The sequence below is a fragment of the Hemiscyllium ocellatum genome, chromosome 16 (assembly GCF_020745735.1).
Source record: "Hemiscyllium ocellatum isolate sHemOce1 chromosome 16, sHemOce1.pat.X.cur, whole genome shotgun sequence".
Taxonomy (NCBI): Eukaryota; Metazoa; Chordata; class Chondrichthyes; order Orectolobiformes; family Hemiscylliidae; genus Hemiscyllium; species Hemiscyllium ocellatum.
In genome coordinates this window covers 41,954,329-41,981,893 of record NC_083416.1, presented here as the reverse complement: position 1 = coordinate 41,981,893, position 27,565 = coordinate 41,954,329, and the positions used below count along the sequence as shown (strand labels likewise).

At 40.2% G+C, this 27,565-nt stretch overlaps 1 protein-coding gene across 7 annotated transcripts in view; it reads left to right on the top strand.

The window, feature by feature from the left end:
- LOC132823387 (protein phosphatase 3 catalytic subunit alpha-like) overlaps positions 1 to 27,565 on the top strand; it is a 430,022-nt gene that overhangs the window by 335,205 nt on the left and 67,252 nt on the right. For all 7 annotated transcript variants that reach the window (XM_060837153.1, XM_060837149.1, XM_060837148.1 and 4 more), the window contains one exon: positions 26,576 to 26,653. In XM_060837153.1, the coding sequence (XP_060693136.1) occupies positions 26,576 to 26,653 (78 nt within the window). The remainder of the gene's footprint in view (positions 1 to 26,575; positions 26,654 to 27,565) is intronic.

Here is a 27,565-nt window from a genome sequence, read left to right as displayed (position 1 = left end):
ATGTGGAACATTTCTTATTCCAGTCCTACTCTGGACTCAACCAAAACTCCTCTTCTCATACATTAATTATCTCATTGTCGTCTCCTGCTCACGACTAGAAATGGAAAAGTTTCACAATTTTTCTTCCAACTTCCATCATTGTCTCACCTTCACCTGTTCCATCTGTGGTCCTTCCCTTCCTTTCCTTGACTTCACTGTTCCTAATGATCTTTATGGTCTGACTTTTTCCCTTTTCCAACAGCACTTTAAATTGGAATGTAATAACTACAGTGCCAACACACTGCTAAGTAGCAAATCACATTAAAATATTCATGTGCAGAAAATCAGAAAGTTAAAAGAACTTAAAATCCTACTCTTTTAATATACATTTTCAGGTAGCAAAATAAATGAACAGGCTCTTGGGGCCAAACGACTCTCTCCTGTACTTAATTCATATGGGTATGTTCGCTGTTTGAGTTAAAGCAAAAACTATTTGGTATTGGATTTTCATTATAATTATGGAGAAATTTCAGATTCCACAAAAAGAACTATAGCTTTTCAGGACCATAAGGGCGTTTAGCAGAACTTAATATGCTGTTAAAAATTCAGTCACATATTTGACAAGATGCATCTCTTGGGGTGTTATGCAATGAGACAAACAGCGTAAGAAAAAAGTTCTTGTCAAATAAACTGATTTCCATTGATTCCATTGTCTGTGTACCTCAACAGCACACCCTCTGGCAGAGAATCACTAATAGCAATTTATGAATTTCTATGTTATTCCAGTCATGTGCAAACTCCAGAATTTGCTATCCATTTTGATAGAGTAAGCACATAAGAGCATAAAAGAAAGAGAAAGAATAAGCCATTCAGCCTTTTGAGCTTTTTCCACCATTCAATAAGATCATGGCTAAGGTTATGCCCCATCTACATCCAAAGTAATACCCCAAAATCTAACAATCCTGGTCTTGAACCTACTCAATGGTTAAACATTCACAGCTTTTTGGAGTAGAAAATTCCAAAGATTTACAACCCTTTGAGTAAAAAGATTTATCCTTATCTTAGTCATTCTGGCTGACCTCCTTTGCTGAGACTGCAACCAGACTTCCTGTCAGGGAAAACATTCTTCTGCACCTAACCTGTTAAACCTCTTAAGATATATTTTAAATCTTCAATGAGATCACCTTTCATTCTTCTAAAATTTAGGGCAATATTGCCTATTCACCTGGAGGCAGTCTGCTCATCCCAAGAATTAAAGAAACCTTGTCACATTCCTCCAAGACAATTAAACACAAGAGATCCCGACCTACTAACACCCAACTTACTAACACTCATACATAGGAACACAGTCCCAAACAGGAGTGTAATTTTAAAGACCTGACATGCAAACATATCCTGCATTTATGAATGGCTGTTTTATATTGTATTCCAACTTGCATTTCAATCAATTTGCAAACAAACTCCAGAACAGAACCCGTTCATGACCCAAGGATTGCCTTTAGATAAGGAAACCAAAACTCTAAATTTGGTCACTCCAAGGCCTTGCGTGATTTTTATATAAACTTTTATTTTATTTTCATGTTCTCAAATTTCTTTGTATTAAAGGCTAACATGCTATCTGTTTTCCGCATTGCATGCAAATTTACTTTTTTGTGTATATTGATATCCAGGTATGCCCAAATACCAAAATCTCCCAAACTCTTACCATTTAAAAAAAAAGTGCTCTGCAGGTCATTCTGTTATAACAAATGTTTCGTTAATGCAAATTCATTGTAATGCAATTGATGAATTGAGGACACTTTCTAAAGAATGAACTTTTAAAATGTGTGTTGGCTGTAATGCAATTCAATCACCAATGTTTTAAGTACTGGTTCTAAAGTACAACTTTTCTATAAGGCAAAGTTGCACAAGAATGCAACCATCATGTTATAGAAGTATTTTTCATTTCACATATCTCTATATCATATCCCAGTTGCCATATTCTTACATGCTCTACGAACTTATCGAGGTCCTTTTCCTGTTTCTCTCACTACTTGCCTTCCCACGTGGCAACATTAAATTTGGATACATTTCACTTAATTCTCTTATCTATGTCACTGATATAGATTGTAAGTAGTTAAATAGCTTAAACAGTGATCCTCGTGGCAATCCAAAAGTCATAGTATGTCAATCCAAAACTGACCCATTTATTCCACGGGACCTTTGTTTGTGAGCAATTCTGCAATCCAGGCCAATGCATTAACCCTAATTTAATCTAATTTTATGTGATAATCTCTTCAGGGGCACCATATCAAATGCATTTTAAATTGCTGTAGTTAACATTTTATGTTGATTACTTTATATTAAAACTTATTTTGGCAGCTTATAGCTATAATTTGTTATCTTATAATTAGGTCTCGGGAATAGAACTATTTCTGAAAATGAAAGAGTTGAAAATTGGGAACTTGGAGTAAGAATATGAAAATAAAAGCAAAATACTGTGAATGCTGAAGATCTGAAACAAACAAAAATATGCTGGAGAAACACAGCAGATCTGGCAGCATCTGCTAAGAGAAGAACACAGTTAACATTTAGAGTCCAGTATGACACTTCTTCAGAATGTAGGCTCAATTCTCTAGTTTGACCTCATGATAGAGTCTCACTCAGCTTTCATAATTTTAAAGGAGAATGTATTAGACACTAGAATAGTAAAATACACATAATGCATGTCCAACATACTTGTTCAAAATCAGTGACCTACTTTGTCTCTCTTGTGAGGGAGAAGAAGTTGTTGAGGCATGTGGTTCTAGGTAAAGGCTACAAACTCAAATTCCTAGCTTTCCATCAGAGTCCTGATGCACAGAACAGGCTACGGATGCACAAAACTAGCATTTTGGATTCTTGGATGACCAATGCAGGGACAATAATCCATCTGCACATGAGAAGTGCCGTCAAAACCTGACTTCATAATCCATGGCAGTGGGAAAAAGGTAAGCCTCATGACCCCATGGTGGGCAAAAGCATGGGATGAAACTCCATTCTAAAAATGCACTGGTATACTAGATTCCAGGCAGTTACGGTTCACAAAAGCCATAGGAGCCATTAGATGCAGTTGCAAGTTGGGGCTAGGGTTCAGGACAAACTCTCAGATCCATCTAGAACATTTGGGGCTTGGAAGAGGATCTGAAAACAATTGATAGTGCAGTACAGTTGAGAGTGTGGGTGAAGGAAGCCCCAAGCAGTATTTGCTTGTTGCAGCTGAGAAATATTGTAACTTGGAGAAACCCAGTGCCAGCTGAGCCCGTGAAAGCTAGAATTGTGTTTAAGTGTAACTTAAGGAATTACTAAAATGCAGACTCGGGAAAAGAGATTGAACTACAGTACTAGGATGTTGGCAGTCATTGAGGCAGATCATGAAAAAGCAACTTTTCAGGAGGTTTCAAGAGTAGAGTGAAGAATGTAAGTGACCATCCTGTCACTCATATTTGGGTAGGTTCCTGAGAAATATGTGGGATCTGACTTGACCATGTTTACTCTTCAGTATGCTTAATGGGGTGTTAGACCACAGTTTGTCTGCTAACTCGTGTATGCTTTATATTAATTCTGGATAGTAGTGTAAAAGTGGTGATTTTGTTTGAACAAAACTGTGAATTTTGTGGTTTTACTCTCTTAGTATATACCTGGGATCTCAAAGTTATTCACCTTTGAGGGGCGGCACGGTGGCTCAGTGGTTAGCACTGCTGCCTCACAGCACAAGGGCCCCACGTTTGATTCCAGCCTCGGGCGACTGTCTGTGTGGAGTTTGCACATTCTTTGTGTGGGTTTCCTCTGGGTGCTGCAGTTACCTCCTACACTCCAAAGGTTTTCAGGCCAGGTGAATTGTGTTTGAGTGTAACTTAAGGAACTACTAAAATGCAGTCTCAGGTGAATTGGCTATGCTAAATTACCCATAGTGTTTGGTGAATTGGTCAGAGGGAAATGGGTCTGGATGGGTTACTCTACGGAGGGTCGGTGTGGACTGGTTGGGCCAAACGGCCTGTTTCCACATTGTAGGGAATCTAATCTTCATAGAAGAAGGGTTTATTTGTCCCTGATCAAACCTTAACATACATTTGGCAGTCTTGTCCAGAATTAAAATATTGTGCATAAAATACGTCAAAATATGGTAGTTTTATTCATGTTTTTAGAATGTTTTGTTAACCATAAATCTATTGTCGACTGTTGGAAAAACCCATCTGGTTCACTAATGCCCTTTAGGGAAAGAAATCTTGTCTTACCTGGTCAGGTCTACATATGACTGCAGACCCACAACGATGTGATTGACTCTTAACTGCCCTCTGGGCAATTAGGGATGGGCAATAAATGCTGGCCTAGACAGAGCCATCCAATCCTGTGACTGAATTAAAAATAAATTTGGAATTGGATACAATCAACTAAAAAGGGTTAAACACCAGATTTCTTTGTTCTTCTCTTTCTGTGAAATTGTAAAGCAACTCCTCAGTGATTTTCTTCACGCTCACTTGGCCTGCTTTATTTCACAGTGGGAAATGTTTGTCTTTTCTAATTCTGTATAACATGGTCACTATAACCTACTTTCATAATTTCTGGAGGACAACGATGCCCAGGGGCAAAGATTTCCAGGTTGTTGCTAAGTTATTTTTACATGTAGGATTAATTATTAGTAACCGTAGTAGAATATTAATAGAAAGTAACTGCTGAACTTGCAAAACAACCAATGTTCTGCGAATTTGCCAGATGTCTGACAAATACTCTTAAAAAACGTAAAATAGTAGTGATGCTAGAAATCAGGAGAAAAAGGTAGAAAATCCCAGGAGTAATCTGGTTTGGCAGCATCTGTGTAAAGAAACAGAGTGAATGTTTCAGGTTAATGATATTTCATATTTTGATAGAAGTTCTGCATTGACCTGAAATATTGACTGCATTATTCTTTTCCAAGGACTTGCCAGACCTACTGAATATTATAAAATTTTCTGATTTTATTTGACATTTAGAGGATAATTTATTGGTCTCAGTGGAAGTTAGTTCCAAGGCAGAAGAGTGCACATAGAAACCCTATTTGCCATTTCCCCAGATTAGTCCTGTACGGAAGGCTTTCAGGCTTAAGGGTCATATCCCATCTCCACTGAAATTGAACAGAGTGACCAACAAGCAGACCCTGTCAAGCTGTATCATTATTATTTGTTTCCTTTCGTGCAGTAACATTTTTAGAATTCCAAATAAAACATCAGTTTAGGGTATTCAGTTAATTCAATCATAGCATGCTACCTTTCAAGACAATAAGGTCTGAGTTTGTGCATTATAGCAAGTGAGTATGAATTCTAGGCAGTTGTTTCTGTGTGTCTTCCAACTGGGATATTAAACTGAGGGCCTGTCTGCTTCTTCAGATTGTGTGTAAGTTGCTGTTTATCAACAAGGAATTCTCCTGATTTGCTGGCCACTCATTATTTTTCCGTCAGCACCAGTTTGGAAAGTAACACAGCAAAGTAGGTTTTTTTTCAATAGATATTTTTATTAAAAATTTAACATATTTTTACAAGTTTTACAAACAAAAAAAAACCCAAGTATAAACATTGATATACAATTAAATCTTAAATAAATAGTAACCAACATTTAACAAAAGAAAACTACCGAAAAAAACAAAACTCAACTATCTACTAATCTAACCTACAACTAACCAGAGAGTACAATTAAGTCTCTACATTATTCAAATAAGAGAAAAAAAACCAGACGGATAACACGGAAATAACATAGTGAGATACATGCTCGGAACGTATTAACATCAAATGTAACAAAACCCGTATTCGTGCGGGATTCCTCTCCCAAGGGGCCCCGGACCAGCCAACTTTGCCATCTCAATTAAATAAAAGCCCTTGTTAGAATGGCTGAAATATCTGTATTTGTGTAATTCAAGAAGGGCTGCCATATTTTATGGAATAATGCGGTCTTTCGGTGCACCATATTTGTAAGGAAGTCAAGGGGAATACATTCCATAATTAATCTGTGCCAATTTGAAAGTCCAGGGGGTCCCTCAGCCACCCAGTTTACCAAAATATTTTTCCTTGCACAGAAAGGGAGAATAGAAAATAATCTCTTCTCGTGCATATCCAGGGAGGGTTAAGTTTGAAAAGCCCAAAAGGAGAGATACAGGGTCCACTCTAATTTCCGTTCCTAAGATTTCTGTCAGAGCACTTGCTATTTCAGTCCAATATTTACGGATCTTATGACAGGTCCATAAGCAATGTACAAGAGTGCCCACCTCTATTTTACATTTGGGACACATTGGAGATGCTCCTGCCTTAAATTTTGCCAATCGAGCCGGTGCTATATGGGCCCTATGAAGTATCTTCAAATGAATGGCGTGAGTTCTGTTACAGATGGTGATTCTTCTGGCGTTTTCCCAAATGTCATTCCACGTTTCTATAAAGATTTCTCATCCCAAATCCTGATCCCATGTTTTAAGCAGATTGTCCATATCTCCCGATACTTCATCATGTAATAAATGATAAATAGTACTGACGGAAGATACCCCCATTGGCCAAAGCACTCCATGTTCTCTATCTGATTTATAAAAACTATCTAATAACGTAGTCTTCTTCTGTATGTAATCTCGAATTTGAAAGTATCGAAAGAGGTCTCCATTAGGTAATCCAAATTTCTGACGCACCTGTTCAAAAGACATCAGGACCTCTTCTTTAAACAGATCCCCTAAACAGGAGATACCCCTGGATCTCCAGAGTTTGAAAACGGCATCTGTAAGCCCCAGTTGAAATCTCCATGCTCCCACTATTGGAGCATAGGGGGATGTTTTATGTGAGTTGCCTTCATTTTGCCGCATTATATTCCAAGCTTTAATTGTGTTTAGTATTATAGGGTTTTTACAGTGATCCGTAATGACTTTCTTCTTGTCTGAAAATAAAAGGTTAGTAAGTGGGCATTTTACTTGAGAAGCCTCGATGGCCAGCCAGATTGATTGCGGGTCAGACAAGACCCAATCGGTTATGAAACTTAATAGGGAGCTTAACTGATATTTCCTAAAATCTGGGAAATCCAATCCTCCCCTTGCCTGTGGAAGCTGTACCTTCTTCAGCTTAATGAAGGGCCGTCTATGATTCCAAATAAAGGAACCCAACCAGCCATATAATTTACGTCGTGCCAGCCTCGGCAGCATCACTGGAAGCATTCTCATAGGGTATAGGAGACGGGGCAGGACATTCATTTTAATTAGTGCTATTCTACCTAACCAGGAAATTGGAAGGTCTCCCCATCGCTGGAGGTCCTGCCTTATCCTTTCCAGTAAATGCACAAAGTTAGCCTTGTATAACTGACCAAATACTGGGGTGATAAAAATGCCTAAATATAAGAAATCCTCCAGAGACTACCGAAAGGGAAAGTGGGATCCGTCCAATAAGTGGGATATACTCTCAAGGCCACCCATTGGCATAGCCTCCGATTTTGAGAAATGAATTTTATGGCCTGAAAATACACTAAATGTATTAATAACTTGGATTAAGCGAGGCACGGACATCAAAGGATTACTGATGAATAGAAGAACATCATCTGCATAAATTTTATTTTTACCTGTACCAATCCTCAGGGCTATTATATTAGTGTCAGCCCGTATAGCTTCTGCTAGTGGCTCAATTTTAGCGTAAATAGCAATGGCGAGAGAGGACATCCCTGACAGCAGCCCCTATCCACACTGAAGCTATCCAAGCCTAATCCATTGGTAATCACAATTGCCTTGGGATTACTATATAATGTTGAGACCCATTTGGTAAACACCTTTCCAATGCCAAACCTTTCCAATGTGTAAAACAAATATGACCATTCAACTCTGTCGAATGCTTTTTCCGTGTCTAATGAGACTACTACTCCTGGTATCTTTCCCTGATGGCAGGCTTGAATCACATTCAAAACCCTTCTGACATTATTGGATGATCTAAGGCCCTTAGCAAACCCTGTCTGATCTTCCTTTATAATATGTGGCAATACCCTTTCTAGCCTCAACGCTTACGTTTTAGAGAGGATTTTAAAATCTACATTTAGCAAGGATATTGGTCTGTATGTTGCGCAATCTTCTGGGTCCTTTCCTTTTTTAAGGATAAGAGAGATATTCGCCTCTTTCAGCGAAGGCGGGAGACAGCCCTGACTGTATGAAGAGTTATACATGTCCATAAGTGGACCAGCCAATATTCCTGTAAATTCTTTATAGAATTCAGCTTGAAAGCCATGTGGGCCAGGTGCCTTACCGCTCTGAAGTTGCCTGATTGCATCAAGTATTCCTTGGATTGTTAGGGGAACATTCAAGACCAATACCTGTTCCGGAGTTAGGTCCGGAAAAGTCAGGTTTTTTAAAAATGATTGCATCCTCCTAGTCCTGTCTTCGCAATTCTGCAAGTTTTATAAATCAGAATAAAATTTTCTAAAGATTGCGTTAATCCTTTTATGATCATGAGTCAAAATACCTGCACTTTCCTTGATAGATGTGATAGTTTGAGGGGCCTTCTTTTTCTTTGCAAGAAATGCTAATGCTAAGTATCTACCAGGTTTATCGCCAAATTCATATAACCTTTGTTTTGCAAATAATGTTTCCCTCTTAGCCGTTTGGGTAAGTGTGGTGTTTAGAGCTGTCCTAAGGGCCGTAATCCTTTGCAATTTGATAATAGAAGGTCTATCAGCGTATGTTGTTTCAGCCACTTTTAAGCGAGCTTTGAGCAGACGCTGTTGTTCTCCCTTTAATTTTTTCTGGGTCACTGAGTATGAGATGATCAAACCTCGTGCGTAAGCTTTGATGGTCTCCCACATCATTGATGGGTTGCTAGTCATACCTGAATTAATTTCAAAAAAAGTTTTAAATTCTTGAGGAAAGTACTTTACAAATTTACTATCTTTCATCAGGAAGGGGTCCATATGCCAATGCCAGGGGGATGTCTCATTGTTCCTCGCCTTGATTTCCATATATATAGCAGCGTGATTGGAAATTGCTATATTGCCTATTTTACAGGATGATATGGAATTTTAAAAAATCGAGGGGGCAAAAAACATATCGATTCTGGTATGACATTTATGTTGATTGCCCTGTAGATGAAGACATCTCCATACATCTACTAATCCTAATTCTTTGTTCAAATCCACCAATTGTCTAGATCTGGGAGATACTCCTGCAGTACTCTTGGGAATCCTATCTATTTCTAGATCCATAATACAATTAAAGTCTCCCCCTATAATTGTATGACAGGCAACGAGAGCCATCGATTTTGAGAAGGCTTCTGTTATAAATTTAAAAGGATGTACCGGGGGGGGCAATACAAATTTAAAATCCCATATTCCTCTCCATTTATAAGAGCTTTAATCAGAATATATCGTCCAGATTCTTCTTTTATCTGATTTAGGATTTTGAGAGGGAAATTCTTCCAAATAAGAATAACAACTCCCCTGCTTTTTGAGCTAAAAGAAGAAAAAAAGGCCTGATCAAATCCATCCTGTTGTAATTTCAAGTGTTCTTTATCCAATAAGTGTGTCTCCTGTAGGAGAGCTACATCACCCCTTTCTTTCTTGAGGTTTGATAATATTTTCTTCCTTTTGACTGGTGAATCACTCCCCTTGATATTCCAGGTGCACCACTTAACCGACTGATCAACCATAATCGTCTGGGCAAATCCGAGACCCCTCGGGAGGGAAAACCCTATCCAGAACATCGAGCATAGAGCATATAAACTTCACAAAAATAAAGGCTCTCTAATACACTCACAACAGTATAATAAAAAACTATTTCTATATAAAAAAATATAAAACGTATTTAAATGGTGATTTTCCCCCTTGTTCCCAGGGGATATCACTTCCTTTCCAAAAGTCCATCATATCCTCTCCCAACCAGTGTCCCACCCTTGACTCCTCAATTGGATGAAGAAAATTCAACTATACTTCAGAGTTAGAGTTAACAGTGAGCACCTTACCCCACCCCCCAAAACCTGGATATATTTGGTAATGTTAATACCATGTATAAACATATCTATCTATAAAATTACAGTCTCAACAAGTAATAATTAAATATAATAATACAAAATAACAAGGGAAAACAACCCCGCTCCAAAAAGGGGGGAGAAAATCGTTAGGTAGAGAACAAATAAATAAATTCCTCTCCCCACTCCCCCCCCCCCCCCCCCAAGATAATGTTAAACAGTAAGGAAAAAAATGGGTATAATATATTAAAAAAGGGGGATATAAACTGGAGTGGGGAAAAAAAGCAAAACATCATCAATTAACTCTTACAATTTATGTAAGAGAGTCCAAAAATTCCTTGGCCTTTTCTAGCGATACGAAGTTATACATGGACCCTTCATGGTTAAAGCGTAGCGTCGCTGGGTAGTGCAAGGAGTACTGAATATTTAAGTCCCTTAAATACTTCTTCGCCTCATCAAACGCAGTCCTTTTTCTGATCAAAGCTGTGGAAAAGTCCTGGAGTAACATGATCTTGGATCCCTTATGCATCATGGCTTGGGGATCTTTTCCAAGATTTCAGGAGGCTTCAAAGAATATCTGCCTCTCTTTGTAGCTCTGCAACTGGAACAGGACCGGGCAGGGGCACTGGTTGGAGCCAGGCCCGTGTATTGCAACCCAGTAGGCCCTTTCCACCCTTACCTGGCCTGATCCAGCCTCCAGATTTAAAAACTGTGGAAGCCACTGTTCAAGGAACACCCTAAGCTGACCTTCCTCATCCCATTTGGGAAGGCCCAGCAAACAAATATTTTTTCGAGGACCTCGATTCTCGAGGTCGTCAGTGTGATTCTGTAAGAATCGGACTCGCTGTTCGAGAGTCCGGACCTGATCCACAGCCAATTGTGCTGGAGTTTCGGAGATCGCGGACTTTAGCTCCACCCCTCTGACTCAGCGCTCAATTTTCTTGATGTCTTGGTCGTGCTTTTGTAGCACGGCCGTGAGTGAGTCCCATCGGCTTCAATAAAAGCGTCGATCTTCGCATCGAGTTTGGAGATTATTTCCACAAGGCTCGCCACTGTAGCTAAGTCCCCCGGGGCAGCTGCGGACACCTCTGGTGCAGCTGGAGAGGGTGGGGGAGAGGTTCCTGCCTGTTGAGAACTGCGGGCTCCCTTCCCTTTTATCATTTTTACTGGAGATTAAATTGTTTAAATTCAATACTAAGCAACTAATTACATTAAGTAAAAACTATTTTAAATGATTTGGTGAGTGTGGTGGGGGCAGGTGACCCACTTTGCCCAAGTCTCGGGATGAGCACTGTAGACTCAGACTTGCTGGGTCGCCGCCATCTTGGATTCAGCAAAGTAGGTTAATGGATCATTCACCTCATTACTTCGTGGAACCTTCCTATGTACAAAGGTTCCTATGTGCAACTCGATCCTCAGTTTCCTGACCCACAGGCCACAATCAGTGAAGATTGGGGACAATATTTCATCCTCACTAACAGTCAACACTGGAGTCCCCAGGGGTGCATACTCAGCCCCTACTGTACTCCCTGCGTCGACAAATACCAAACTAATGCCATTTACCAGTTCGCTGATGACACCACCATCGTTGGTCGAACCTCAGATGGCGACGAAACAGACTATAGATGGGAGGTGGAAGACCTGGGAAAAAATGGTGCACTGAGAACAGCCTAGCTCTCAATGCCAACAAAACCAAGGAACTCATTATTGACTTTCGGCAGGATGTTACTCATGCCCCGCTACACATTAACAGCTCAGAGGTGGAACGAGTGGAGAGTGTCAAGCTCCTGGGAGTAGTCATCCACAATAAGTCTTCTTGGACTCATGTGGACACACTGGTTACAAAGGCCCAACAACGTCTTTTCCTCAGGTACCTGAGGAAATTTGGCATGACAGAGAATACTTTTGCCAACTTTTATAGGTGTGTCATCGAGAACATTCTGTCTGGATGTATCACTACCTGGAATGGCAATTGTACCATTCAAAATTGGAGATGGGTTACAGAGAGTGGTGAACTCAGCCTGGACAATCACAAAGACCAACCTCCCGTCTATAGAATCTATCTACCAGGCCTGCTGCCAAGGAAAGGCCGCCAGCATTCTCAAAGATCCATCCCACCCTGGCAATGTTTTTCGATAACCTCTACTATCGGGGATAAGGTACAGAAGCCTGAACACACGCACCAGCCAGTTTCGTAACAGTTTCTACCCTACTGTTGTTAGAATACTGAATGGACTCACAAACTCTTAACATTCTCGTGTACCTGTGCTTTTGTTTTTGCTGCTGTTACCTATTATTTATTTATCTATGCTACTTAACTTTGTGATCTGCCTTAATTGCTCACAAGACAAAGCTTTTCACTATGCCCCGGTATATGTGACAATAAATTCAATTTAATTCAATACTTCATGGAAGCTTCCTATGTACAAATGTTCTACTTTATTTGACTATAAAAGGAACAGTGAGTACTCTTTTAAAAGGTCATTCATTAGCATTATGAGGAAATCCTGAAAACGTGGAAGAATCCATATAAAAAAAAGCAGTTCTTGAAAAATAAAAACGTAAGTGCCAATGTAAAACAGAAAATGTAATGAACTACCAGTTTTGAGAATATCATTTTTAAGTTTTACAACAAGTACTTAAATATATTTAAGAGTGAATAACATGCCGGCAATTCTTGTTGGTATTGTCACACAACATTCTTCTGTTTATTGAACCCAAGGCGTTACTATCATGATAATTTTAATATGAGGGGAAATACTAAATAAAGGCTAAAATCATGAGAGCAATATCTATAATTTTAAAACACATCACCATGGTTTCTGTTTTAAATCCTTTGTTACATTTTAGAAAGTGAATGTATATGTAAATTGAAAACAAATTTTGGAGATGCATACAGAATTCTGTACACGGCAAATATATAATAATATTAGTTGCTAAGAAGAAAGACATAGGCCAGAATTGTTACTATCAGAGGGATGATGGTGCAGGACCAGTGTTTGATTGGAATAAAGGACAAGGGATGTGTTTCCATCCTAGCTGTTAGCTGGTCAATCTGTTGGACATGGGATGCCAAAGAGAGGGGGAAATACTCACCACATCAAACTGGGCTGCATGCCCAAAAGGTCTTAACTGGTGCTGGTTCAACAATGATGCAAGAGAATTATTTCCTTAAGTGACCAATTGAGAAACTCAATTAGCTTTTGGGTGGGAGCGCTATGATCAATATCATGCTTTATTGAGAGGAGTTGTGAAGGCAGTGAGCTTTCCATCCTAAACTTTCCCATCCCATTATACAACATCAGGGTAATGGGTCCTAGCCTGTTCCCAGAGGACATCAATTTCCAATCAGGATCATGGATGGAACCTATATGACCTTAGGCTGTTCCTTCAACTCCATATCCTCTCCATCATAAAGACTGAGCACAATGTTATGCCTCCCACTTGGTGAGTTTGGTGGTTGGAGGGTGATAAATTGATTCACAACACACCTTCCTGCCTTTGCCCAATTCAAGTCCATGGCTGAAAGGCTTTCATGCACCAAAACTAATTAAGATGGTTGAATTAGAAATTGATATTGACCTAAGGCTTCACTCATCATTCATGGTAATTAATCCACTTGGAGGGTTTAGCATGTCAGGTTGTTTGCAGACACCCAGGTAGGTTCTCCTGATCACTGTGCCTGATTGCAGGACCCAACATTGAGAAGGAGTCTCACTGAAAGCAACCCTATGATCATTGTTTCAATGCCACTATCCCCCACCCACAACTCTGATTCTAACATCACTTGCTCTGGGCCCCTCAGCCTGGGCTGGGGATGTCTGTGTGGAGTTTGCACATTCTCCCTGTGTCTGCGTAGATTTCCTCCCACAGTCCAAAGATATGCAGGCTAGGTGAATTGGCCATGCTAAATTGCCCATAGTGTTCAGGGATGTGTGGGTTAGGTAGATTAGTCAGGGGAAATGTAGAGTACTTGGGGAATGGGTCTGGGTGTGTTACAGTTCGGAGGGTCAGTGTTGACTTGTTGGGTCTAATGGCCTGTATTCACACTGTTGAGATTCTATTCTAATTCTAATTCTGTGTTCCTCAAGCAGTTTTTTTTTGTGTATCCTCCTGCCCCTCCCCTTCATCCAAGTCAGTGTAGAGTCATATAGATGTGCAGCACAGAAAAAGACCCTTCAGTTCAACTTACCCATGTCAACCAGATATCCTGATCTAATCTAGTCCCATTTGCCAGCACTTGGCCCATATCTCTCTAAATCCTTCCTATTCATATACCCTTCCAGATGCATTTTAAAGGGCTGCACGGTGGCTCAGTAGTTAGCGCTGCTGCTTCACGATGCCAGGGACCCAGGTTCGATTCCAGCCTCAGGCGACTGTGTGGAGTTTGCACATTTTCCCCATATCTGAGTGGGTTTCCTCTGGTGTTCCAGTTTCCTCCCACACTCCAAAGATGTGCAGGTCAGGTGAATTGGCCTTGCTAAATTACCCATAGTGTTAGGTAAATTAGTCAGAGGGAAATCGGTCTGTTTGGGCCGAACAGCCTGTTTCAACACTGTAGGGAATCTATTCTAATGTAAAGATGTTGTAATTGTACTAGCCTCCACCACTTTCTCTGGCATTGCATTCCATGTGTGCACCATCCTCTATATGAAAACATTGTCCCTTAGGTCCCTTTTAAATTTCGCCCCCTCACCCTAAATCTATGCCCTCTAGTTCTGGACTCTGCCATGCCAGGGAAAAGACCTGGTTTATTTATCCAATCCATGCCCCTCATGATTTTATAAACCGCTATAAAGTCTCTGATACCGATGGGAAAATACACCAGCCTATTCAGCCTTTCCCTGACCCCCAACCCTGGCAACATCCTTGTAAATGTTTTCTGAACCTTTTCAAGTTTCACAACATCCCTCCAATAGGAAGGAGACCAGAATTGCACACACTATTCCAAATGTGGCCTAACCAATGTCCAGTATAACCTGGCGTTGTGTGATTTTTAACTTTGTACACCCCAGTCCAACACCGGCGTCTCCAAATCATGTCTTTTAAATGTTGTTATTGTAATGGCCTCTACGATTTCCTCTAGCAGTTCATTGCATAAATGCACTGCCCTCTATGTAGAAAACTTGCCCCTCAGGTCCCTTTTAAATCTGTCTCCTCTCACCAATGCCCTCTAGCTTTGGACCCTTGGAAAAAGACCTTGGCTAATCACCTTATCCAAGCTCCTCATGATTTTTTAAACCTCAACAAGGTTACCCTTAGCCTCTGATGCTCCAGGGTAAGAAGCCCCAGCCTATCTAACTTCTCCTTATCTCCGGGACACCGGCACCAATCATCCACACCGCCCTGTGGCCCAACATTTCAACTCCCCCTCCCACTCTGCCGAGGACATGGAGGTCCTGGGCCTCCTTCTCCGCCGCTCCCTCCCACCAGACGCCTGGAGGAAGAATGCCTCATCTTCCGCCTCGCAAACCCTCCAGTCCAGGCAACATACTTGTAATTTTTTTCTATACCCTTTCTAGTTTAACAACATCCTTCCTGAAGCAGGATGACCAGAATTGTACGCAATATCTAAAAGTGGACTAAGCAATGTCTTGTTTCTGGATTAGTGGTGCTGGAAGAGCACAGCAGTTCAGGCAGCATCCAAGGAGCAGTGAAATCGACGTTTCGGGCAAAAGCCCTTCATCAGGAATAAAGGCAGAGAGCCTGAAGCGTAGAGAGATAAGCTAAGGAGGGTGGGGGTGGGGAGAAAGTAGCATAGAGTACAATAGGTGAGTGGGGGAGGGGATGAAGGTGATAGGTCAGGGAGGAGAGGGTGGAGTGAATAGGTGGAAAAAGAGATAGGCAGGTAGGACAAGTCCAGACAAGTGCTGAGCTGGAAGTTTGGAACTAGGGTGAAGTGGGGGAAGGGGAAATGAGGAAACTGTTGAAGTCCACATTGATGCCCTGGGGTTGAAGTGTTCCGAGGCGGAAGATGAGGCATTCTTCCTCCAGGCGTCTGGTGGGAGGGAGCGGCGGAGAAGGAGGCCCAGGACCTCCATGTCCTCGGCAGAGTGGGAGGGGGAGTTGAAATGTTGGGCCACAGGGCGGTGTGGATGATTGGTGCCGGTGTCCCGGAGATGTTCCCTAAAGCGCTCTGCTAGGAGGCGCCCAGTCTCCCCAAGGTAGAGGAGACCGCATCGGGAGCAACAGATACAAGAAATGATATTAGTGGATGTGCAGGTAAAACTTTGATGGATGTGGAAGGCTCCTTTAGGGCCTTGGATAGAGGTGAGGGAAGCGGTGGCAGGGGAAAGTGCCAGGACGGGAGGGTGGGTTGTAGGGGGGTGTGGACCTGAGCAAGTAGTCACGGAAGGAACGGTCTTTGCGGAAGGTGGAAAGGGGTGGGGAGGGAAATATATCCCTGGTGGTGGGGTATTTTTGGAGGTGGCGGAAATGTCGGCGGATGATTTGGTTTATGCGAAGGTTTGTAGGGTGGAAGGTGAGCACCAAGGGTGTTCTGTCCTTGTTACGGTTGGAGGGGTGGGGTCTGAGGGCAGAGGTGCGGGATGTGGACGAGATGCAGTGGAGGGCATCTTTAACCACGTGGGAAGGGAAATTGCAGTCTCTAAAGAAGGAGGCCATCTGGTGTGTTCTGTGGTGGAACTGGTCCTCCTGGGAGCAGATACGGCGGAGGCGGAGGAATTGGGAATACGGGATGGCATTTTTGCAAGAGGTAGGGTTGTAAGAGTTGTAATCCAGGTAGCTGTGGGAGTCGGTAGGTTTGTAGAAAATGCCAGTGTCAAGTCGGTCATCATTAATTGAGATGGAGAGGTTCAGGAAGGGGAGGGAGGTGTCAGAGATGGTCCAGGTAAATTTAAGGTCAGGGTGGAATGTGTTGGTGAAGTTAATGAATTGCTCAACCTCCTCGCGGGAGCACGAGGTGGCACCAATACAGTCGTCAATGTAGTGGAGGAAGAGGTGGGCAGTGGTGCCTAACCAATGTCTTCGAGGAGAAAGTGAGGTCTGCAGATGTTGGAGTATCAGAGCTGAAAATGTGTTGCTGGAAAAGCGCAGCAGGTCAGGCAGCATCCAAGGAACAGGAAATTCGACGTTTCGGGCATAAGGCCTTCATCAGGAAGCCCTTCCTGATGAAGGGCTTATGCCCGAAACGTCGAATTTCCTGTTCCTTGGATGCTGCCTGACCTGCTGCGCTTTTCCAGCAACACATTTTCAGCTCTAACCAATGTCTTGTACAGCTGTAAAGTGACGTTCCAACTCCTATGTTCAATTCTTTGGCCAATGAAAACAACCATGCCAAACACCCATCTGTACCACTCTGTCTAGATGTGACACCACTTTTAAGGAACTATGAAGCTGCATCCCTAAGTCTCTCTGGTCAGCAACACTTCCCAATGTCCTACCATTAACTCTGTAAGTCAAACAGCCTTGAATGGCAGAAGGATGCTAATTATTTGCCATTGAAACAGAAATAATTTCTGTGAGGAATAGTTTCCAATAAATGACTGTGTAAATGCTGCTGTATCGGTCAAGCAACACTATTGCAGTTAGTCGTGCAACAGCAGTAGCATGTTACACTCTTTTGGTGCAGTCAGCTCTCTTATTACCTGTTATTGATGCAGCAAAACCATATCTTAAATAGTAAGTTTTCAAACTGTTTCTCATTGCAGTCTCAGCAGTTTTAAGGTCCAACTATGTTAACATGTACGTTATCAGTGTTTGCTGTGGCATTTAAACTTGAGGGTAATTCAATTCTAGGGATTTGTTGGATTGCATAAAGTTTATGATGCCATTAAATTGCAATTTTAAAACATCTTCCTCAGCTTTTAGAATGTATAAATACCACTATGTCATTTACTGTTAGATATAATCTAATGACAACATAAATTTACATTTGAAGTGCATAGAAGAGATATAGAAGTTAAATTAACTGATGGAATTGATGTTCAACGGATATAAGCAGTCATGTGGTTTTTAGCACAGCTGGTACTGCTTTGGTTGCCTGTTGTGGCCTTGTTGAATATGTTTGTGTCACAATATCTTGCTACAATTAAGTTCTCCTTAATAAGATCTTAGGAATAAGAATAAGCCATTCAGTCTCTTGATCTTGCTTTACCATACAAATTAGTTCATGACCAAAGTGTAACTCAACTCTATTGATCCCTGCATTTGAACACTTCAATTAACCTATCATTCAACCTATTTTGGATGACAAATTCCAGATTTTCACTAAACTTTATATGAAACATTACTCCCTGGTTTCAATCCTGAAAGATCTATTCTATTTTTCGCTTTTTTTTCTTAAGATTTTGGACCGTTCTGTCATTTCCAACTGCATTAATGAGTTGGTAGCAGATACATCGTCAGTTCAATCTGAAAACGCTGTTGTACAGTAAGATGTGTGCAGAATTAAAACTCTGTTAGGAAAATTGTTCAGAAATCTGGAGCCTGCTGATTGGCGAAGAGAAAGAAATTGAGCCAGGATTCAAGACGTGTCCAGTTCAGAGTTAGAACTTGAATTCGTCCCCAGTGACACCCCAGTCCCTATTTGTCCCCTCCTGTCTCATGCTATACCCTTCCCTTTCTAGCCTGCTTCCTTCCTGTTTCCCTCCTTCCACATTAAGGTTGTCATATATAGTTGGACATCGTTCTGACATAATCCCTGCCTTTAATCATCTTACCAAATCAAACAACATTTTCAAACTCCAACGTATTTATAAACAATCAACAAAACGAGTCCCTTTGACTCCAGAATAGTTCCAGAAGTTTGACACATGAATTAGTCCTTCTCGACAATGTAAACTAATAAGAAATTCTCTTTAACTCAGATAGTTTAAAAAATCACCAGTGGTGTCATTTTAGCATTCTGCATTCCACCTCATGCCAGTACTTAATCTCACACAGAACAAATGCTTAGCAGCAGTTAGGATCCCTTCCTTCACTGCCCAACAACTTCTACCCCTTCCCATCAGCAATCAATTCTACAAGAGTTTGGTGCTTTGTACAGTGATTCATGAACAAGGACACCAACACTTCACAGTATCTTCTCATTTAAAACATAGTTTGTCTTCCAGTTAATTTCTATGAAAGTGGATAAATACAGACTTATTCATAGTATATTCCATCTGCCATATTCTTGGCCATTCACTTAGCCAAATCTGTTGAAGCTTCATTGCATATTCCCCATAACTTGCATCGCTACCCAATTTTGTGTCATCAGCAAACTTGGAAATGTTACAATTGGTCCACACCACTATTTACACCCTTGGCCTAAGCACTGATCCTTTCAGTACCTCATTAGTCACCACCTGCCAACCTGAGAATGACCTGTTCATTCCTATTAACTATTTTCTGTCCAGCTACCACCTCTCAATCCATTCTGGTATATTACCCCCAATTCCATGTACTCTCATTTTGTTTATTGAACTGTGTGGGGCCTTTTTGAAAATCTTCTGAAATTGAATTATACCACATGCATCCAGATTTCACCATTCCACTTTTAACCAAGGGAAAATTACATATTCGTTTCAGCCATACTATTAATATACATAAAGTTGCTGCATTTATGCAGCAGATCGTTTAGGGCTCGTGAGTGGCAGCATATCCGCCTACGTACTGCCATAATATGTTAATGGCAGTCAATCAACCTCTTCACTACTACAAATAGCTATTATAATTGTTGGCTCTTAGTGTTTTAGTTTGTGAATTATTTTAGGATAGTTTAAAAGATGGTAGTCGTTTCTTCCTTTTTTGTTAACTATTTCAAACTTTTTCTCCTTTATATTTCCACCTTTACCTATTTTGGCAATAAATCCACATTCCTGAATGCATCACCCCCTCTCAGCCTTTCCAGTGTTGGTTTCCCAATGCTCTTGATTGGTTAGGAACTGTTTCTTTCATAGCACTGCTATTTGCTTGCATTTTTAGGAAGTGAGTGGACAAAAGGGGTTTGAGCTGAAGGTTGATGGGGAAGTTGTACTAATGGCCAATTGTATTAGGTACATTGTTGTAGCAAAATCTGCCCCTAGGTTTATTGGACCTGGAATCATTTGTTTTTTTTTACTTCCACCATGACTTAAATAATGTTTCAGTCATGCAGGATGATCATGACAAGAATAATATGTATGACTTGATTTTGGCAGGCATCTGAATGTATGTGATAATGCCAAATATAGTGTGCAACTTGACTATAAATGTCCACTGAATAAGGAAGCTGAAATGTTATGTTTTTATTACAGGGACAATTGATTTGTCTTGCGACACCATCTGAATCAAACATTTGAAATATTGTGGCACGATAAGCCAGTAAATGAACTCCATCATGCTAAGTCACCCATAAAAGTTTGAGGAGGAGGACATTCATTATTAATTCGATTACTGCAGTTTTGATATTGGCATATTAATTAGCTACTTCGTTAAATTGTAATCTGTATTATAAGAAGTTCAGAATGTTGTTTAGAATTTGTATGGTGTCTCCTGTAAGTTTTGAAATAATGACCCTGTGCAAAACTTGAAAGCAATTTCTACTCACTTCAGCATTAACCAGTTCTTAATATAGCAACTAAACACCACAGGAAGAGTTAATTTCAGCAGGGGAAGGCCACTGAGGCAGAAAACATAAAACATTCAAGAGACAATTGGGGGAATTGAGAGAAAGAGAGAGAGAGATAATGAGAAGGAAAGTAGGCTGAAATCAACAGAAAAGGAATGGCTTGCTGATTTAAGTGCAGGGATTTATCGCTAACATTTCCTGTTTCCGAGGCATATCCTACTGTCAGAAGGATACAATACATTTTTGAAAAGACAGAGTATTAACCCTATTTCACGAGATGTCAATGGACCGTATTATCTATTTATAGAGTTATCTACAAGAATTGAGATACAGAAGATCAAAACAATTTTTCTCCTCTCTGAGTCCTCCAATCTAATATGAGAGAACTGCAATTAGACTTGAGAGTCAAGGAGAACTTAGTTTCAAAATTAAAAGCATCATACTAAAGTTCACTACTGTTTTTAAACAATATAGAAATCATTGATATCACATATTATAAGTCCAAATGGTGAGCAAGAGGTTTTGGATTGAATTTGAAATAATTGGTAGCGTCATAACCAAAGCTGATGAATGCAACATTACTCAAGTTCAAATACTCCACAATTCACAATGAAAAATACAAAGAAACCTTTCCTTTTACCAAGATGACCAATTAAATACCTTATCTATATCTGAGTTTAAACAAAATCTATCAACCAAGTTTCTTAACAAATGCAATTATTGGTTTATTATCAAAGCAAAAGGTATTCAATAAAGATGCAGTAATTGATTAACATGTATAGTATTAAAGAAGAAAAAATACCTAACCCTCTAAATATCCCCAAAACATCAATGGGCAAATACATGTATTCTTCGAATAAAGAGAACACAAGACGGATTTCTCTGCAGAGATAGGCTTTCTGAAAAAAAAACACTTGAGCCAATCAATTATTCTTGAAGATGAAAAGGATAAAGCATAGAACACTCTGGAATCTTCTGGACTAATGTACTAGTTGTTGTGGTCAAGTCACTGTTCATGCACATTTGTCTCTGAATCTTTGCAGATACATTTTGGTCAGGAAATCAATTTCTTGATGTTTCTTCAATCATTCTTTCAAAATAATAAAAGTTTTACCCTGAAACCGATGAGAGGGTTGTCTTTTCAGAAGTGAGAAAATAATTCTTTTATTCTCTAGTGGGATGTGATGATCAGCATTTATTGTCTGTCCTTAGCTACCCTTGAGAAAATGGTGGTGAGCTGCCTTCTTGAGCACTTGCAGTCCATGTGCTGTAAGTTGAACCATAATGCCTTTAGAAAGGGAATTCCAGCATTTTATTCCAGTGCCATTGAAGAACAGTAATATATTTCCAAGTCAGGATAGTGAGTGACTTGGAAAGGAACATGGTGGTGTTCCCATGTATCTGCTGCCCTTGTCCTTCTAGATGGAAATGGTTATGAATTTGGAAGGTGCTGTCTGAGGATCTTTGGCAGATTTCTGCAGTGCCTCTTGTAGAAAGTAGCAGTGGTGTGCACTGAGCATCATTAGTGGAGGGAGTAGATACTTGTGGATGTGGTGACAATCAAGTAGGCTGCTTTGTCCTGGGTGGTGTCAAACTTCTTGCGTTGTTGGAGATGTACCCATCCAGGCAAGTGGGGAGTATTCCACCATATTTCTGACTTGTGCATTGTAGATGGTGGACAGGCTTTAGGGAGTCAGGAGGTGACTTACTCACCACAGTATTCCTAGCCTCTGACTTGTCCTTGTAGCCCCTGTATTTATATAATGGGACCAGTTGAATTTCTGGTTAACGGTAACACCCAGGGCTTTGAGAGTGGGGCTTCAGTGATGATAACTCCATTGAATGTCAAGAGATGGTGCTCAGATTGTATCTTCTTGGAGATGGTCATTGCTTGTCATTTGTGTGGCAAGAATATTACTTTTTACTTGTCAGTCCAAGCCTGGATATTGTACAGGTCTTGTTGTATTTGAACGTGGACAGCTTCAGTATCTGAGAAGTCATAAATGGTGCTGAACATTGTGCAATCATCTGTGAACTGCCCTACTTCTGAGTTTATGATGAAAGAAAGGTCATTGATTAAGCAGCTGAATATGATCAGGCCTAGATCACTATGCTAAGTAACTCCTGTAGCGATATAGTGGAGCTGAGATGACTCAGTTCTTACAAGCACAACCATCTTATGTGCCAGGTATGACTCCACCCAGTGGAGCATTTGCCCTTGATGCCCATTGCCTCCAGTTTTCCAAGAGCTCCTTGATGCCACCATCAGTAGATTGTGACTTTGATTTCAAGGGATGTTTCTCTCACTTCACCTCTGGATTTCAACTCTTGTCCATGTTTGAACCAAGGCTGGAATGAGGTCAGGAGCTGAGAGGCTGTGGTGGAACACAACCTGGGCATCATTGAGCAGTTTGTTGCAAAGCAGATGCTGCTTGATAGCACTGTTGATGACACCATCCGTCACTTTACTTGAGTAACTGGTTCTTAGGAAGCTTTCCACTGTTAACAAATTGTTAGGAGGCTTAGGTATGGCTCGACATTCATTTATTTTCATGCAAACGTGAGGAAAGTTAATCTTGCAGTGTAAAGTGTAAAACCAACTCTCCAGGGTTATAGCCCCTCCAACCTTTATACAGTATATGTTATAATATTACGTATTGCAGCACTTACGGCACACCGCCTAGGTGTTAGATATAATTTGTCTTTGCAGACCTAGTCTATAGTTCCAATGAAGGGCTTGAGCCTGAAACGTCAACTTGCCTGCACCTTAGATGCTGCCTGACCTGCTGTACTTTTCCAATGCCACGCTTTTCGACTCTGATCTCCAGTATCTGCAGTCCTCACTTTCTCCATGATCTATTGTTCAACCAAGGCCTATACTGGCCTGCTGATAGTGCGACCACTGCACTGACCTTGAGTGTCTACATGCTTTGTTTGTTATCTTGCCTAAACTATACTGATGCAACACCTTAAGCTCCCCATTTTGACCATTGGTCTTATGGAGTGTAGCAAACTGAGTGGCAGTGCTTTTCTCCTTGCACTCCATAGCCCATAGATACAGACCAGATATTGAGTTTAAGCTTGTAAAGGTATTCAGTTACACGCACTCTGTGCTGTCCATTAACAAAGACTCCTGGCTCACATGTTCTGGTGCTGCATTCTAAAACTCCCAGGCTTCTTGCCCTGTCTTGTGTGTCCTTTTTAGGATTTTAAATTAAGTAGTTATGCAAAATACCAGCTGGTGATACCAAAACAAGGGAGGTGATCCTTAGTCATGTCTGTATCTGTATGTTTGATCCCCAATTCCACAGGTCCTGAACCCAAGTAGTATTATTCAACCTCATCTGCTGATACCCTAACTTGTTGCTGGGTAAATGGCATTCTATGTTTCTACTGGGCCTCATCTTGAATACCTGTAAGGTGTTCAGGCAGCAGTGGAATTACACAGGAGACCTGGCTAAGATATTATGTCAAATTTCAATTGTTTCTCTTCTGTGATTTCCACCAGTTCTCCCTTTCCCACCCTGACCAGCACCTCTGGTCATGAACACACAATTTGGCTGTTTGTAGGACTAAGTGTGACTCCTCTTTCACAAAGAAATGCAGTATCTCCCTATACTGGGATATGCAATTTGAGTCAGGTTCCACTGCAGCCCAGACAGCTTCCATCATACAGTTAGCTGTTGCAGTAAACCTGCATGTACCTCCTCTGTCTCATGTATAGATGTGGACACACTACCAAAGAGGTTTCTACATTTATTTGAAGTGCTGCTTATTATGTAATCGTATCACCACTGAATGTGACAGTGTCTTATGATTCCTCACATATGATGTCTCATATCATTTCTAATTAATGTAATGTCTTAATGTGTGTCAACTCTGATACAACTAGAATTGCCAACACAATGCCTATTAACATATCATTATGTATGACCCATTTCACATCAGTTTTAACTCCTCATTTAAACCCCTGATCTAGCAGACAGCCAGGCCATGCTCCCTATATTGTGATAGCTTAAACAAGTGTGTATTTGTTAGCTCACCCTGATGAGCTTTTCAGGCGCCAGCTTTACTGTGCATAAGAAGACAGAGATTTAATGTCATGTGCAAAAGAAGCAAAGATGATTTGAGAAAACATTTTTCTCACACAGAAAGTAGGTAGGGTTTGGAATGCACATCCAGGAAACTTGATGGGAGCAGGTTCAATTTGAAGCATTCTAGAAAGCATTGGATGATTATTTGGATTAAAGTAGTATGCATGAGTATGGGGAGAAAGCGGGAGATTAACACGGAGTAATAATCCTCATTTCAGTGGCCATTATAAGCACAATGATTCTGTTCAGCAGCTAATGGCTTAGTGATCAGTATCTTAAATTTCTCTGGTAAGTTTGGGTTGACCACTCCAAGCTTTAGCCTTGCTTGAGCTCTCGAGTGAATTTTGCTGACCACCTCCCACTTCGAACTGCAGATTTTTATTCTTCCTGTTGCATTGGGCTCTCAACTTCATTTGTCGTCTTAGAGTAAATATCATTCCATCAAATGGCCTCAACCTTCCTTCAAGGGCTTAGTTTTGGTTCATCTCATGAGCCACTTCATACAAGTCTGCACAGTTCATAATTTTGCATAACGCTTTGAAGCTCTCCCTCTGCAGTTACCATGCTAACCATCACAAATCATTTATTACCTTTGGACCTGACAAGGTCAACCTGTTTATGGTTTAATGATCATTTATCAGACGCAGCTGAAACCTCTACAACAGTCATCTTTATAAGCTTGACTTTCTGACTAGATATTTGTGCACAAAGTGATGCAAGTAGTTAGAGCACAGATTTCCATATTTTCGATCGTTTCTTTTATCTGGTGTTCTCCACAATATTTACATTCTGCCCTCAAGTCTTAGCCTTTCTGCAGACTGTTCTGAAAATATTTCTTCCTTTCTTTCAATATATGGTATCTGCTCATCATGGAATGTCTCTCAACATAATGCAAAACCATGTTTATATGATATTAATACACTGTAGCTGATGATTGATAATTTGAGCTTCTGCAAAATTCAATAGCCCTATTGAGAGTAACCGCTCCCCTAAAATGTGCTGTCATAGCAGGACCTTTTCATCCTAAGACATTCCTATCCGTAATGCGATCGTAGTTCAGTTGTCCAAACACTTAGGATTTGGCTAAATGTGTCAGTTTGATCAATATTTATGAATGAAGATCGAGTCTATTTTATATAGAGATAAGTAATTGATTCTTCATTTCAGTATAGGTTAGTGACTGTATCTTGTTTGAATGTATGACACATATTTAGTTCATTCATGCTGCACTATACTGTTAGAAGAGGACTGGAGATGCTGAAGATCAGAGTTGAAAAATGTGGCTCTAGAAAAGCACAGCTGGTCAGGCAGCATCCAAGGAGCAGGAGAATCAATGTTTTGGGCATACTATTGTCAAACAAAATTAAATCAAATATAATTCTTCTAATAACATTTGTAAAATTCATCAGTGCTTGAAAACCATATAACTCTTGACTGACCCCTGCTCTCAGTAGTCGTAGGATCAAAGTTAAATTCTCCTATGCAGCAACTTAGTTTTATGTCCCTCCACAAAGCACTAATTATGTCTCTATTTGAGACATGTTGGTCATGCATCAAAAATTTGTTTTATTTTAAATGATGTGAGGAGTATGCAAAGTGTCGTTAGGTGCTGAGCTGTTTCCTCAAAAGTGTTCAGATATCTCTTAACCTTAAGTTGCCTTGCCGTTTAATTTTTTTTGCATTCTGAATTTCTAATCGTCAGTATTGTTAAATGCCACTAATGGATCGAAATGATTTTTAATTGCTACAAAGATTTTTCCAGAGTTGTTGTCTTTCAATTTCAAGATGTCCATTTAATCATTCCGAACCTTGTTACATTCAGGAAACTTGCAATTTCTATGTTCACAAGTTCCAAATCTAGCATGTGTATTAGAACGCAACGTTCTGGTCTAAGCTATAACATACATAACATACAGGCTGCAATTTCTGTTATGAAATTGGTTAAAAGTGGCTTCTACTGATACCACTGTACATGTTCTGTTTTTCAGTTATCCAGCTGTTTGTGAGTTCTTACAGAACAATAATTTATTATCGGTTATTCGAGCTCATGAAGCACAAGATGCAGGGTGAGTTTAAAAGCTTCTCCATACTCGGTATAGCTGTTTTAGATATTCTTGGATGAACTTCCTGTGTTTGATCCTGGACAATGCTCATTTCTCTTGATGCAAGTACATGGCATTCACAGTAACCCAGAAATGTCCACTCCCCACTTTTCCTCCCAATGTAACACTTTGGTACAAGATAAGCAGGCAGAAGATCTGCCTAGGCTTCCATGATCAATATTTCTTGCTCTAGATACAATCTGCTGGAATTCCCAGAAATCTAATGTCTTCTCCTCTATATGGGATTGATTATATTTATAATCTCTCCAAATCATAAATTTTGAGCGCCATGTATTTCATCCTGAATTAGGGTGAAATGAATTCTGCCATCTGCACCAGCTGTAGTTCAGTAATTTTTTGATTTTATTCAGTATAAAATGACCTAGTATTAAAGTGCAGTCTATGGAAAAAGATTATATGCTTAAAAGTGAACATTAAGATGCTAAAAGGTACAAACTGTCAACTTATCCTTCTTTCTAATTTGTACTTTATGCCTTTCTTATGCTTTTTTTTAAATGAACTCAAAATGTCACAGTAATTTGCAACATGTCAAGAATTAAAAACTGATTTTTTTTACTGCTTAGTGCTTTGATCAAAAACAATAACAAGTAAGGCTGAAAGTCAAATTGAAACTGAAATATTTCTGCATAACAGCTTTGTATTAGAACAGAATATGGAACCCAGATAAATTATTCTCTATATTAATGTAGCATAATAAAAGAATACCCAATGACTTGGGTATCGATGGTTTAGGGAGTGGGGTGGGGGGGGTGTGGGGATGGTGGGGATGGTGGGGAAAATGATCCTGCAACTTAGGCAGCTAGGTAGAAAATTAACAAGCTGAACTCCAAACATAGTAATTTTCAGATTACTCCT